The sequence below is a fragment of the Hypanus sabinus genome, chromosome 5 (assembly GCF_030144855.1).
Source record: "Hypanus sabinus isolate sHypSab1 chromosome 5, sHypSab1.hap1, whole genome shotgun sequence".
NCBI lineage: Eukaryota > Metazoa > Chordata > Chondrichthyes > Myliobatiformes > Dasyatidae > Hypanus > Hypanus sabinus.
This window is the reverse complement of record NC_082710.1, coordinates 29,988,844-30,005,487: the sequence shown is the minus strand read 5'-3', so window position 1 is coordinate 30,005,487 and position 16,644 is coordinate 29,988,844. Positions and strand designations below refer to the sequence as shown.

Here is a 16,644-nt window from a genome sequence, read left to right as displayed (position 1 = left end):
CATCAAACCGCCTTGGGGACCCCGGTTCCGGATTTCTTCCTCTGGGTTTACTCCCGAAGCCTTTTCCATGGGTGGGTATGGCTGCAAGGCAGTGGAGGTTTAAAATCAGAGTTTTCCTTCTCCTAGGCAGACTGCTGTCCAAGGCTGACGAGCCCCACCTGCCTGAAGCAACTGATCATGAGGCTCCAGTGGTCCGCCTTTGCCCCATCTCTTGTCAGTAGAAACAGTTCTGCCAGGCCTAGTAGCTAAGCCACACATGAAGGCCAAAAGTTGGTCTTGGTTGTCAGAGGCTATTAGTGACACATGCCATTTGGAGCAATTTATAGGTAGTGGGAGCTTATCCCCACTGTAAATCACATTTTTTCTTTCAATTATTATGTATGCATTGTACTACTGCTGCAGAGACAACAATTTCACAACATATGCCAGTGATGTTAAGCCTGATTCTCATTCTGAACGCAGACTAAATACTTGTGGACAGAGTTTTTTATGGATCTAATATACAATAATGAGGAAATGGAACCAGATATGAATCAGCCATTGTGAGCCTGCAGAAATATTGGAATGGAGGTAATGTGAGGTCACAGTTAAAGGTGTACTAGCTGAATGAAAACAAGAAAAAGTTGTTCTAAGAAATGGCATTTGCACTGTGGAGGGAAGTACGGGGGGCGGGGGGGGGGGGGATGGTGCTGCTTGTCAACTGATTTGTAAAAGGTGGATAAGGAGGAATAGTGAATTAATTGCAAGGAATATTACTCAGACCTGAGTGAAAGGTTTTTTGGTGTTTGGAAGGGGCAGACAGGTGATTGGAATGTTTGATCAAGGAATTGAAGGAACAACAGTTTCTAAAATCATATGTGATAGATTTCTTGGCTAAGAAAGGAAGATTACTGTTAGAGTAACTGTTAACATGAGCAGAAGGACCAGGGTGTGTTTTTAAAGAACTAATGGTGATGACAGTCAATGCGGATGGAACTTAATCTGAAATGTTAAAATCTGTAAAGGAAAAAAGAGTAAGAAGTTGATGAAATGAATAGATTTTTTTCTTTACCATTTACTTTAATTCCTATTTTCCTATTTTATATTCCTATTCCCATGTACTACAAGAGCCACATGTTATAACAGAAATGCAATCACACAAATTGTGGGCAGTTATACAGAACTTAAATCCACAATTAGATTTGCCGCCACATTAAATTTTCTATCTAAAATCATACAGAAGCAAAATTAATCACATCAAAAGTCAGTTTTCAGAATTAGCCCCTTTCAGATACAAAATATGATATTCCCCGTGGGAACTGTTGGTAATAGACAGTACTTACTCTGATTGGTTATTTGTAGAGGGTCTCTCTGCTTATCAAAAGTCAAACGTGGATTAGCGAATACTGATCCTGCTTGTTCTTCAGCAATTGGGTTCAGCACAGCATTAGACTTCAGCATTGGAAAAAATAAAATATAAGCTATACATGAAGGTCAATATGTGTACTATAAAACTATTTTTGGAAGAGTTACTTTCAGTTGACCAATGAGGTGAATTTATGTTTTCCACTCAAAACTATTTTCAGAGGCCAAAGAGATGTTTTATGGGTGTACTCGGCAAGAACATTGTTTCATTTGGTCGTATAAAGGTACGGTCCAGTGACAATAAACTTGAGCTTGAACTTGAACTGGGAGAACAAACTAAAAATAGAATGAAAGGCAAACCCACGTTTGAAAAAAAACCTGCAACTCTAAGAAATCAGGTATGATTAGAATACTACATGATCAAGAATCTGCAGGATCTCCTGTGCTTACAATGTAGTCTTGTTATAGTAAATTCGGTTGGTATTTTGATTTGCCTAATGTTTTAATAAATATTTCCCACTTTTACTTGGAATAGAGCCCTCTTGAAAATTTCTACTCTAAATTCCAACTCTTTTCATAATTAAAAGATCTCCATCCGAGGCAAGTTCTGATGAATCTCCACTGAACCCTCTACAATTTAATCATAAACAAGAGAAAATCTTCAGATGCTGGATATTTAACCATGTTCTTCTGATGGTTTGGTGACCAGTACTGCACACAGGGATTGGGTGTTGCTAGCTTTATTATTTCCATACAACATCAAAGGACAAGGGGCCTTTTCCTGTGCTATACCCTCCAATGTTTGATATTCTATGTCCAGCTTCAGAAGGTGAGAATGGGCCAATTGTGAGGCAAAAATGTTCTGGACCCACAAAATGTGTGCTCACAGAAATATACATGTGGTGAGAATGCTTTCTATATATCTAAACATGTGAACAGTCATTATATCTCTGGAAATTTATACAAAAGATTGATTCAGTGTAAATCAATGTCCCTGAATCCTTGCCTTACGTTGTACAAATGTCCCAATCATAAAACTCTGTTATTTTGTGGCAGTGCCCATACACCCTTAAAGTTGAGAAACAGTCTTTACATTTTTAATGTACTGAAGCTAGCAGGACTATCAGCAGACAATTCCTGAAATGTGGCAAGTAGGGCACTTTACAACAGAGCACTTGCTGAAAGCTGCATTACCTTCTGCTTTTCCCCAACTCTTTGGCTGGAAATTTCATCTTCAACAAGTCCAGATGTTGACTCGCTGAAAGACAAGAGCCCTGTGGAAGTAATGGGAGCAACTGGCTTCTGGCAGCAAGTCTTGTGTAGCTTTTTATTTGACTTCATTAAGTTTTACGCATATTTGTGCATTTTAGTCTTTTAACTTCTAATGTTCAGAATATAATTTTAATTACAAATAAACTCTTATTTGGCTCCAAGCTAGTTATAGGTATTGATTTTAACCAATGTTTCAATGATAAACTCTGCCATCTTCATCAGGGATGATGCCTGGGCATGCCTCGTCCAGTACTATTTATACCCCCGTTGCCATCCCTCCTGATTGGTTAGTCCTCCATTGTTCCACCTTGTTTACAATCAAATTCCAGTTCTTACTTAGAGTGAGATCTTTGTCATTGCTAAAATTCTTTTCTTCTAGTTTTATTTCAATAGATTCTTTCACCAGGAGATCCCAAAGCCTATTGACGTGGTACAGTAGTTTTTGTGCTGTCAAAGTCAATCCCATGGCTAGGACATAGCATTTGCAATGGCCATAGGATTGACTTCAACAGCATAAGACTATTGTGCTGCACCAGTAGGTTTTGGGACCACCTGGTGAAGGAAACCATTGAAATAAAACTAGAGGAAAAGAATTTTAGCAAAGATAAGGTGTCGCTCTAAGAACTGGAATTTGATTGTAAACAAGGTGGGAAAGCAGAATGCTGCCTTGAGGACTAACTAACCATGAGGGACATTCTATGGGGGTATATATGCCACTGGATTAGACATGCCTAGGCATCATCCCCGATGAAGGTGGCAATTTGTCATCGAAACCTTGGTTAAATTGATACCTGTACCAGGCCGGAAGCCCGAAAAGAGTTTATTTATAATATATGCCGGAAAAGCACTAGATCCTTTTTCAGAATTTTAGTTGTTTAGCATTGTTTCTGTATTTAGAACTGGCCCTGAGCAATTGGATTGTAAAGGTACTTGGCTTTAATGATCAATTAGTCTGTGGGCAGGACTACACTAATTACAGAAACTCTTCCACCTCCCTGGCTGGCCATTCATTCTAGGGGAGGTCCTTCACTGCACTGGTGTGCTGAAAGCCAGGAAACCTCCCCTTCAAAGGTCATGCAACTTAGTGTCATTTGCTTGCTTCTTCAGTTCATGTTATATGGACTTGAAGTATCAAAGAGATCATAGTCTTGCACTTACCTCAGACTATGTGGTAGACACATTCTCAAATCTAGATCAAGGCACAGCTGTTTACATTCTACACATATCTTTCAGCCAAAGATCCTTCTCCTGACACTGACTTAAAAATTCTCAGGTTCTACCGGAGGAGTCACCATATGCTGTAAGTCCTAACTGCACTTTACGTTCCTCTGGCTGCAGATTAGTAACAGTTCAATGCACCTTGCATTTCACCACATCACTCACTTGGCCTCTGGGAATTCTCTCATTCAACTGTTTTGTCTTCCTACCTCCCTCCCTTCAAAAGTCTCCAAGAAATCCATTTCTCTGATTGCTTCTTCAATCTCTCCCCATCTCCATTTCCTCTTGTCCTCTTAAGTAGTCTGAAGTATTCGTTTTCATATGCCATAAATGTTTGTAACTATTTTTTACTGAGTTCAACAGATGTAACAATACACTAAATGACAGGATACCCATGATAAATGTTTAATCTTTGCAGAATGGGGAAATACAGAACAAGGTGAAAGAAACCTAGACGGTCCAGATCCATCTGTTAATGGGAACTATGTCATGCAGAAGATCTCTGAGTATATGACATCTTACAAAATGTGTATTGGGTTGGGGGAGGCGGCATAAAGGAGCAGGTTTTTGTTGCAGTCATAGAGAAGACAGTTTATGTAGTTTTTGTTGCATGGCATAAGTGTTGCTGATTTGCATATCAATGAATACTTTGTTATAGAATAAATTAGCCTATTTTAAGAGAGAAGTGTTACTAATTTTGCTTCGGAGGGATTGCAAGTGCTTATTCACTACAATGATCCTACTACCAGATTCTGCCTCAATCAACACAATGCAAATGCAACTGAAACATTAACTATCCAGCTTGCTGGGAATGTAACAGTTCCATTCAGCATTTAACTTCATAACATATAATCAAAACACATCGTAAGTTCTCTCTAGGGCCAAAGGGATACTACTCTGCTTTAAAAGACAGAAGAAAAATGACAAGAAGAAGATTGTTCATTACTTTGACAGTATGTGTTGACTGCACTGATTCGTCATCTGCCAAACTGTGTACACTGGCTTCTGTCTCATCTGGGAACCTCTGTAACACAAAGTAATTGATCAAATTAGCTCAAATATCCATCCCCCAAAGATCATTTAACTGGGATAGCTTAGTAGTTCAGTATAGATATCACTGTTCTGAGAGAAATGCTTGACATATTAAAACTCTCATTAAAAACTAACAGAGTCTGAACAGAATTTGACCTTTTTGGAGATCTGCGCCCATCATGCAAACTGGTACTCAATTATGGTTTGCTACACCCCCCCCCCCCCCCCGGGAGAGACAGTGCCGAAATATTTTCTATAACTTATTACTCTATGTAGCATCATTGATGGCATAGACAATCTGATGTGCCAGCATATGATCATAAATATTTTGAATAACCATTGATTTGTGTTAAGTCAAAAAGAAAGTCAATTTAAAAAGCATTAGAAGGCACTATTAATGAAACACATTTTCAGTCCTGATGTACATTTCCACAACTTTATGTTATCATAAATAACAAATGCCATTAAGGTTTAGATTTGTTTCAAGCTGGCTGTCATTATTATTTTGCTATGCTTGTCAAAAACTGCATAAAACACCTTAACCCTTTGTGAAAGCTTGTCATTCAGAATATTAACACACAGCACACTCAAAATACTAATAATAGCATTTTGCATAACTGAGTATCATTATAGAAGGATTAATAAAAGAATGATAATTTTTGCAGTATCTCTGTTGTGCTTAAGAAAAATAAATTATTAAACCATGTACGTTATGATGTCCTTGGCTCAGATAATGCTGAATATCCAGAATGATTCTGCTGTGATCAGGAGATATCTGAAGTTTCAAGGCTTTGTCAAGTAGTTCACTGAGTTGTTGTCTGTCCTGCAAAAACAAAAATCCATTATAGTAATATATCCACTCTGTTCAATTTTAACAGAATGCAATGTTTCAATTATATATGAGCTTTAAAAAACTGCTATAATATACCATTATTTACTGTACAAATGGCAAATACGTTAGATCTCTTCTGCTCTCCCAGGATTATGCTTTGAAAAATACAGCTGTTTACTCATGTAAATGAGCTTTGCCTGTATCTTTAGCAACGTAACAGTGGCAGGGTAGGGACAACTCATTAGGTACATCCTGCTAAAGATGTTCTTTGCAATAAAGATGTGATGGGGTAACTGATTATTGCACATTTTTTTCAAAATGCATCAACAGCATTTTGTACTACTTGATGCCTTTCTGTGTAAAACAAAGTAAACGCTGGCAAATTTGAAAATGCTGATAAATCTGAAATTTTTTTCACAATAATGCTATCTAAACATAAAAATAATCAGAGCTTTTCAGTAATCTGCCAGTTCCGTATTTCAAATTTTGCTTTTCAAAGATTGTTATATCATCTCCTTTTGTACCTTGATATTATTTTCATTAGGCAAATTTAAATCAAGTTCCTGTCCGTGAAAGAAACAGAGTGCAAGGGTCTTGGTTTCTGTAAGTACTACATTGGTCCTATGTAACTGTGCATGTGATGGAGGTGGCTTTTACTGGTCACTTTACAGCAAAAATCTTGATCTAATGGCATGATACAGGAATTGTTAAAACAGGATTGAAATGGAATCCACAAGTACTAGCCTATTGTTGGAAAAGGGCAGAAAACCACAATGAATTGACACTGCAATACTTCTAAACAATGACAGGATATGCTGGGATATAATTCCCCACAGTACACGATCACCAACGTCAAGAGTCTTTGGGACTGGGTACAATACTGCAAGATGTTCAGTGGTTTCCCACTAATTTCAAAATATTTTCAAGTACAGCATCTCACTAATTTTACATCTGATCTTAGACATTGGCCAATGGGAGCACACAGCCAACACAGATTAATCATTAATCTCTATCAATTAGTGAAAGGGTATCCACTACTTCCTGTACTCTTATTGACTGTCTCTTCAATTCATGCCCAGAGAGCCTCGTGATCAAATGTGAAGCAAGAGAATTCTCTGCCTTTTTGCCTCCTTCATCAGAGATTGTAGTACAGCTCTAGAAAACCAAGTCACTGTTGTTAGAAGCCTCTAGTGTCAAAGTAGGTTTTAAAGTTCCTGCTGCAACACCAACACACTCCAGTTTCAAACTATTAGCTGACTGTAAATAGTGTATTCATTGATGTTGGGCAATCACCTTGTGGGCTTACCTGCTGCATTGACAAACCAATCAACAGCAGAATTCGTACTGGTTAATTGTGGTATTCTTGTAAAAGATTAAGCAGGGCAAAGTTTAAAGTTAAAAGTAAATTTATTGCCCAGGTACATAAATGACCTTGAGATTCATTTTCTTGTGGGCAGTCACTGTAAATATAAGAAACACAATAGAATCAATGAAAGACCAACCCCAACAGGATGGACAAACAACCAATGTGCAAAAAACAACCAACAGTGTAAATACAAGAAGAAAAAAAAGAGCAATCAATCAATAAATAAATAAACAAACAAACAAACAAATAGATAGATAGATAGATAAATAAAGAAACTGGAAAAATAAAATAAGTAAGCAAGAAATAAATATTGATGAAGTGTCCTTTAAAGTGATTCCATAGGTTGCTGAAACATTTCAGTGATGGGGTGAGTGAAGTTAAATGAAGTTATCCATTCTGGTTCAATAGCCTTTTGGATGAAGGGTTATAGCTGTTCTCGAACCTGGTGGCGTGAGTCCAGAGGTTCCTGTACCTTATTCCTGCTGGCAGTAGCGAGAAGAGAACATGGCCTGGATGGTGGGGGTGCTTGAAGATGGACACTGCTTTCCTGTGGAAGTGCTCTGTGTAGATGTGCTAAATGAAGGGGTGAGCTTCACTCGTGATTACTTCTTTTTGTAAGCTTTTCCATTCGAAGGCTGTGATGCGGTTCACTTTCGACCACACTTCTATAGAACTTGGTTAAAGTGCTGGATCTAGGTCCTCTGAAATGATAACACTGAGGAATTTGAAGTTGCTGACCCTTTCCATCTCTGATCCCCTAATGAGAATTAATTCAGGGACCTCTGATTTTCTTCTCCTGAAGTCAATAATCATCTCCTTTGCCTTCAGGATGTTGAGTGAGATGTTGTCGTGGCACCACTCAGCCAGCTTTTCAATCTCCCTCCTGTGTGCTGTTACCACCTTCGATTCAGCCTATGACAGTGTTGCAGTCAGCAAACTTAAATATGGCATTGGAGTTGTGCATAGCCACACTCTCATAAGTGTAAAGCGAGTAGAGCAGGGGGCTAAGCACACATCCTTGTGGTGCACTTATGCTGATAGAGATTTTGAAGGAGACGTTGTTGCCAATCTGAACTGACTGGGGTCTGCAAGTGAGTAAATCCAGGATTCAATTGCACAAGGAGGTATTCAAGCAAAGGTCTGGAAGATTATTGATCCGTTTTAAGGGGATGATAGTAGTAAAAGCTGAGTTGTAGTCAATAAATAGCATCCTCATGTAGCAGCTTTGCTGTCCAGCAGTTCCAGGGTTGAATGAAGAGCCGATGAAATGGCATCTGCTGTGGACCTGTTATGCACGTATGTGAACTGGAGTGGATCCAAGACACTTCTCAGGCAGGAATTGATGTGTTTCATCACCAACCTCTCAACAAACTTCATCACTGTGGATGTAAGTGCTACTGCATGATAATCATTGAGCCAGGCTACCACATTCTTCTTAGACACTGGTATAATTGAAGCCTGCTTGAAGCAGGTGGGTACCTCATAAGCGAGAGGTTAAAGATATCAGTGAACACTCCAGCCAGTTCTTTAGCACAGGTCTTTAGCACTTGGGAAGGTACCCCATCTGGCCCAGATCATTTCCTTGGATTTGCCCTCCTGAAGGAAGCTCTCATGTCAGCTTCAAAGACCAAAATCACTGGGTTATTGGAAGCTGTGGGAGTTCATAAAAGTGCCCCCCATGTTTTGACAGTCAAACTGAGCATAAAAGGCATTGAACTCATCTGGGAGTGAAGTCTTGGTTTCCTGCCAGGCAGGCAGCAACTGGTTTAGATTAATCGACCATCGCAATGCCTACATCCATTTTCAGGGACTACTCAGCATATTGAAAAAGGCTGAGAAACAACTGAAGCATTTCAGTTCAAATATTCAAAATGTTAGATAAATATATGAGGACTGTTTGTGTTTCCTTTGTGGGTATGAGGTACATTCACGTTGGCCAAACATTCTAAAATTCCTTTGTCTTTTCACTCAATTTCACTAATCAGTGTGTTGTGGGAGCAGCTTATTCATAGACTGTATGTGAACTCTCTTCATATTTAACATCTGCTTTCACTACAGTGACTATCAAAAGACAATACTACACATGCTTTTCATTTTTCAAACATTCTTCAAATTTGCATGAGCTGTAGTTCAATATGACCTTCTCAGTAAATGTTATTTTAACACACTGATAATTTCATCTATGTAGGAACTGTGGGAGGTAATAGTTTAGGATTGGGCCAGTTTTGAGTCACTACCTCACCTAACCATCACTAAACCAAAAGGAGGTGAAAAGTATTTGTACACTTGTGTCGTTTTCCCTATTCAATGGGCTTGTCAATCTTTTACCTCAGCACTCCTCTCCTGAACCAACCACTCATCACTCAAGTCCCTCAAAAGCCAAAAACCTGTCAACTTTTTCTACTGAAAATATTCAGCACCAGGCCTTCAGTTCTCTCTTGGGGAGAGAATTCCAAAGATTTGACACCATCTGGTGATGTAATTCTGATCTGAGTTCTGAATGGCCACTGAACCTATGAATCCCCAGCCAGAGAGACTGTGACTTTTCCACCTCTACCTTGTTAATCCCCATAATAATTTTATACATGTCAATGAGGTCTCCTCTCGTTCTTCTAAACTCAAGCAAACATACACCCAACTTACTTCTTCTCTCATAGGAAGCTCACAGTCCCAGGAAACCATGCAGTAAATGTGCTAGACTCCCTGTGTTGTGAGTGTATCCTTTTTTCCAGCAGGAAGAACAGATTGTACACAATACACATGTACTGTGTATTGTCCACCACAGTACAATAGCTCACCAGGACCCCACAAGTATGAAGCATGACATATGATGTTTACAAGTCCTCTTCTAATAAAGATTGGTATACCATTTAATTTCTAATTGCTTCCTGAATGTGCATGTTATCTTTAATAGGTTATACACATGGATTCACAGGCCCAGCTGGACACCAGCTACGTTTCACATTACAACCGCTTGCTGTAACTATTTCTTTCAGCTAAGATCTTTTACCTCACATTTTTCTACATAATATTTCACCGGCCATTCATTTAACTTATCTCTGACCACCTGTAGTGTGACTGCCATCCAAATTCAGAGTGGCAATCCTAACGGAGCTGCTGCGTCACAGCTCCAGAGATCTGGCTTTCTTAACTCCAGTTTGATGTTTTTACACCATCTTGGATTTCTTCCCACGGAAGCTAATGTAAAGTTGATAAGCCATAGTAAACTGCCCCTAGCATACGGGTGAGTGGTGGAAGCTGCAGAGAAATTGACACTACTGAGCGAAGGATAAGAATGGGGTCTGTGAAAAAGGGTGCTTCATGTTTGTTGTTGACCCAATGGGCTGAAGGGTTTCCGTGACCCCACGCATCATGTCTTGATTCCCTCATCCAAATTATTCATTTCGGGAGTGGCCATTCGAGGGGCTCAGCACCAGTCCCTGCAGATCTGACATGAAATCCATTTTCAGTGTTTGCAGATCCACAAGTAATCTTATAGAAGATCATTTGTCTTTTTTTAATCCGGAACACTGAAATCAGCAGATTCCTGACCTTCTTGGTAAAGTTGAATCATACAACTTTATCAGTCAACGAGATACGAGGGGTGATGAGTTATTAACTTCAATCTTTTTGCATTATCCCTCAAAGATTTGAACTGCATATGCATGTAATGAGAGCTGTATAACTCATCTCCTTTTACCTTAGGCCACAAACTTATCAATCACCCCTGCTGTGGACCACTTTCTGGAGTTCCAACGCCGACTTCTACAAAGAAGGGATCCGTATGCTCCACGACTGCTGGACTAAGTGTGTACATGTAGGAGGGGACTATGTTGAAAAATAAATGTGCTAGGTTTTCTAAAATTGACTCCGCCTACCTTAGGCCATGAACTTATCAATCACCCCTTGTACATAAAGATGAAAACTTCTGCCAATCCTTAATTTTAAACCCAAATATTTCCAAGCTTGCACCTTCGTAAAATGCAGAATTCAAAATTAAATAGTGTTATGCGGGAGGAGTCAGTAAGTTTCATGAAAATAACAACAGTCATTTGACCCTATTTTTAAATTTTTGTTTCCCAAAGTAAATTTATGAAGGTAGAAATAAGATTCTCATGGTTTCTGCAAATGAAGAGCAATATAATTTTAATCAAATTCCTTCAAAAGTATGTCAAATGAGGATATGTGTGGAATCAAAAGCCACATTGCTTTGTATATCTATACAGTTAATAATTTATGTTAGACATTGCAACTGTCACATTCTTCCTGTGAACTTTGTGTTTGATAAATTAGCAGCAAACCCATATCTGACACAAACATTGGAAAGGAAAATATATAACAGATAAATTCCCATTACTCAAGTTTATATCAGTTTTTTATATCAATGAACTTGCTTTATCCTACATTCTACTGCTTTTTGGCGTGACTACATAAATGGAAGCAAACATATTTTTGTGTTCTTTTTTATGAAACATTGTTTAAGATGATGTGGACCTGCATTTCTGATTTCAAATGGGATAAAAATATTGAATATCGCAGAGCTGCCCTGAGAGTGATCTCCATTCTTTTTCTTTCTAGCCCCGATGAAGGATCTGAACCTGAAATGTTGATGGTCCATTTCCCTCCCTAGATGCTGCCTAACCTGCTGAGCATTTCCCATGTTGCCGCAGATTTCCAGCATCCGCAGGCCCTCTTGAATTTCAGCTGTCGACGCTGCATTTATCCCAGTCACCTTTTGTTTCATTTGCCCACTATCTAGTCAGTTCTCATTTATACTGCCTCTCTATCATTGCTTGCATTTAAAGTTGTCTTCTTCATATTTATATGCACTTACATATCTTTCTCAAAATCTACAATCCCTTTCAACTCCAGATAATGCACAGAATTTCTCAATTTTCTCCCTTCATTTCATAATCAGCATCCATACTGTGAAACTTTATTCTTCCCTCTTACAGACACTGGGGTAAATTATTCATTACAAATTCCTGTTAAATTCCACATAATTTCCAGTAATTTACTATAATTTCCTGTAAGGTGATCCACATTTTGAAACTTCCTAGCTAAGGCACTTAAGTAATGATGAAATTAAATCTATTAAGTAATGATGAAATACTCATAAAATACTACAGATATTGGATATCTATGAAAATAGATGAAGGCTCTCACCCGAGACATTGACGGTCTATTGTGCTCTGTAGATACTGCCTGACTTGCTGGTACCTCCAGCATTTTATGTGTGTTGCTCTTAAGATCTGTTCTTTTAGACCAAGGTTTCTGCTCATCATAGTTTTTGATTAGTTGTGCCACAGTTTGTTACTTTTGTTTGCATGAAGCAGAGAGCAGATAAAAAATAATTAAATTGCAGCAATTTAGGGTGCATATGTAGATCATTTGGCCTTCGTTGTTCATGCTGGTCAAAGAATCCAAATCAAGCCCTGATTTCATGCACTTCCTTTGCTTATATCTTCATTTTCAGTTCGAATCTGCTTATCTTTCTGAGAATTCTCAAACAGTGATACCTGGTCACAGAAGTTTGAAAAGCTCATGTGCATTATCCCTGTTGTATTTTCCACTCTCCTTCTCATTTGTCATCTCGTCCAATAAACAGACTTCTTGCAGAAGATATCCTGCCTTCAAAAGTTCAGATTTACCGAAAAATTTCAGATTCCTTCAACGCCACTAAAATATTTAGTCAGATTAGCTGTCTACTTTTTTCACAAATTAATTATTGAACTTTTCAATTTTATATTTATTTATATCACATATATCACATTTCATTACTATATTGAAATACATTCTTAATTCTTTGCCAGTTTCTTTTGGAACCTAAGAAATAATTTGTGTTTGTCGGCTAGTTCTGCATCAATTTTTAACCAAGTTCGCATTTTTGAAACTGTAATAGCCCACTTCATTTACTGTATGGTTTACCTTCTTCAGAATAACTTAGTCTTTTGTAAATACTGTTACGATACGTGACCGGCAACAATGAATATAGAATTGAGTCAGGTTTTTTATAAACACATGAACATTTATTTAAGCTCTGCTCAACAAAAATGAAAAGTAAACAAAGACTAATTACCGCAAGTTAATTGCTATACGGCAACTCTGGAAGTTCTTAAAGTGGTAAATGCGAATACATTCTTAAGCGTGGTAGATACAAAAGTCCAAGTGATTTATACAGTCAATTAGGCAAGACTTTCCTGAAATAACAAATTCCTTGACAACATGATGTTACTGCTGATCCCAGCTGAAGTAAGCCTTGTCCAAAGGATTCACGATGAAGGAAATAAAAACAGCTTAAAGGAACTGACCTTTTTCTTGGTGAATGAACACTGCACAACCCTTTCTGCTCTTCCAGGCAGGGGTTATCTCAGATGTAGGTCACTATTTCCTGAACAAAGGTCCAATAAGGTTGATCCTGTAGTAAATTGCCGACGACACCAATTTCACTTGCTCCTTTGGGTTCCCGTACTTTGGTGAATTCTTCACTTTAAAATTAGACTTAGACTTTAAAATTAAATCAAAGGTATATAAAGCATAACTGGTAACGATTAGCGAAACTGCCCCCACAACAATTCTGTACCTTACAGCAGAAAGTAAAACTCCACTTTAAAACGAAACTGCGTCATGAGACAAATACACAGCATAATGGAGTATCTGATGAACTAAACATTGACTCAACTCAAAAACTCCTGCGTCACAGCAGGCTTTCCCATTTTATACCTGTTGAGAACAGGTCATCACGTGACCTCACACTGGCGGGAAATTACATCACCCCACCATCACAAGACCATTACATCATGCTCACCAGATACTCAATTACATCATTGTCATAAGACAGTCACAAGATACCCATGGGGTATGTAACAATACTAAGACAATATATTGGGCAAGTATTATTGTCAATTTCCATGTATTCTCTAGTGATGTGTTCCTGGTTTCTGGTCATTCCTTTTCCTGTTGCTATTTTGGGTAATTTTGAATATGGGTGGCCTGTAGATAATGAACTGAATATACTTGGACTCCGTCAGTTTTGTATTTTATATTCTGTACTTCTTGCTCAATCTTTCTGCTGCTGTTTGTGTAATTTTTTTTGCAGGGGGGAGGGTGGTGTTGGATATTTTTCAATGAACAGAACATGGTTTTCTTTGTTCCATAGCTGTCTGGGAGGAAGACAAATCTCGGGATTGTATACTGCATACATACTCTGCTATAAAATGTGCTTTGAATGTTTGAATCTAGAAACCTTTCTTCTTAAGAGATCCAACATAGCCTGGCTTTATTCTCTTACAGTTTTCCTTATTTTTACCATTACTGCTGGCCCCGTTCCCTTATTTCTTAACCTCAGTTAGATTTTAAAACCACAGCATTCCAAAATGAAGCAAAGTTGCACATTTATCTTGTACTTCACTGTTCTTTAAAGATATTTCCCATTTTTTCCTCCTCATTACATGCCAATTGCTGTTTCACCTTCATTTTGCCAACTCCCTCCTACGATCCCTTTCTCCTGACTGTATGTCTGGACTCAACAGGTTTAGTTCTGCACCATCTTTAGTTTTCTGCTTACAATTTAAGGTCATCGTTCTCTAGGTGCTCACAACGCTTAACTATTATCTAGTCTAGTCTATTATTCATAACTAGACCAAGGCAGTTACCCTAACTTTCAATCAATTGAAAAATATCATTTCAAGGCAAGTTACTAACTTGCCTACAAGTGATATATTCCATCCCCCTCTTGATAAATCCATGCGTTGTTCTCTGTATTGTGGTATTTGATTGCAAGAGTATGACAGTAACCGAAAACATCTTTTCCCTTGTTCCAAATACAATTGCAATGTCTTTAAAGAAATACACTGGAAACACTGCCACCTCCTGGATTTCTAGACATACTACATGCGTAAGAGATTTTGCTCATACGTTGCTCATTTATGTTGTTAAGAGTTTATTCCGTATTTCGATGTTCTTAATACATAGCCAGCCCTTTAGAACCAAACTTTAACCAAACACCACTGTTTTTACTTCTATTTCATTTAATTGCTTTACCTCTGCATTTTAAAATATTTTGATACTGATCGAAACTTTAACTGAAACTTTTGCTTAATATAATATAATGGACTGTCAGAATTTCCTTGGAGCAACATGCCATTTGGCTACCTGCTAAATCTGTTCTTACCAAGCGGGAACTTCTTCATTGAAGTTATCTCTGATCTTATTTGGCAATGTCCATCATAAGGCAGAATCGGTGGTCCTAAAAGGGAATATTTCAAGACTCCCTTTGGAGTTGCAGACAAAGAGTTACTACCCTTTGGCACCCCCTTTACCATGGTCTTCTGATCCTAAGAACTATAGAAACATCTGACTGCTGTGGCCCCAAGGAGAAATAGAAATCAAACAGCTTGTATATATTTAAATGTTTTTAACATCCAATGCATTCAAACACTAGCAAAATATTAAAAATTAATTACACAATTAAAATATTAAGACAATTAAAATTATAACCAAGGTACTAATAGCTGGGAAATACTTAGAGACTTAGAAACGTATAGAAGTTTACTCAACAAAATTAGACCATAAACCATCTGAAACTTACCTCTCTCCCTCTCAATCATTCCTCTCCATTGCAATGAATGGAGTTGTCAAACATTTGCTTGTCTGAACCTAGCACTGGATACCAGGTCAATTTACCTACAAAGTAGCTGGGAAACTTTTGAAGCACATTCCAATATTTCAAGGTGACAGCTTTGAATAGCTTTTGGGATTTTCCAGACGACTGCAATTGCACACAGGATTCCTTAACAGTTACAGAGGTAAATACTTGCGATTCTGGAAGGAATTCATTTCTTTTTAAAGAAATTTCAGGCTGTGTTTTCTGACATGCTCCGCCTATTGAGAATACATATTGGGAATTTGAGTGTGAGCAGTACCTGAATTTCTAACATTTTGAGGTTGGAAAATCATATACTGTATCTGCTCAAATCTCTGATAGGCACTCTTATGGGATGAGGTGTTTTGCCATAAGTGCACTGTTGAAAAATAAATTATGCCGATACGTGCACACTAGTGTTTGCCAAAGTGAGTTTGTTTTTCTGGAAGGAATGTGCTTTTCTTTATCTCGTAGCATTTTGTTTTTCAAATGACACCATTATTTCAACTGCTTTTCCTTATTATTTTCTGTTTAAATAAAAATCATTCAATAAATGAAATCATCAGCATTTAAGGTCTTCAACTTAAATAAATAAAATTAGATGGGAGATCATACAATGGTTGGTGTTGGGTCCGTTATTTTTCACGTTATATGTTAATGACCTGGATGGCAGAATCTATGGCTCTGTGGCCAAGTTTGCAGATGACACAAAAATAGGTGGAGTGTCAGGTAGTTTTGAGGAAGCAGCAAGTCTGCAGAAGGACCTAGACAGATCAGGAGAATGGGCAAAGGAGTGGCAGATGGAATGCAGTGTAGGGATATGTATGGTCATGCATTTTGACAGAAGAAATAAAGATGTAGATTATTTTCTAAGTGGAATGAATTCTGAAATCAGAGATGCAAAGGGACTTTGGATTTCTAGTGCAGGATTCCCTA

The 16,644-nt window shown here is 38.1% G+C and overlaps 1 protein-coding gene across 2 annotated transcripts in view; it reads right to left on the bottom strand.

Annotated features, from left to right (window-relative positions):
• LOC132394024 (uncharacterized) overlaps window positions 1-16,644 on the bottom strand; it is a 105,159-nt gene that overhangs the window by 51,886 nt on the left and 36,629 nt on the right. For both annotated transcript variants that reach the window (XM_059969654.1, XM_059969655.1), the window contains exons 6-8: window positions 5,576-5,689; window positions 4,781-4,858; window positions 1,323-1,431 (exon numbers count right to left, since the gene is read on the bottom strand). In XM_059969654.1, coding sequence (XP_059825637.1) covers window positions 1,323-1,431; window positions 4,781-4,858; window positions 5,576-5,689 — 301 coding nt within the window. The remainder of the gene's footprint in view (window positions 1-1,322; window positions 1,432-4,780; window positions 4,859-5,575; window positions 5,690-16,644) is intronic.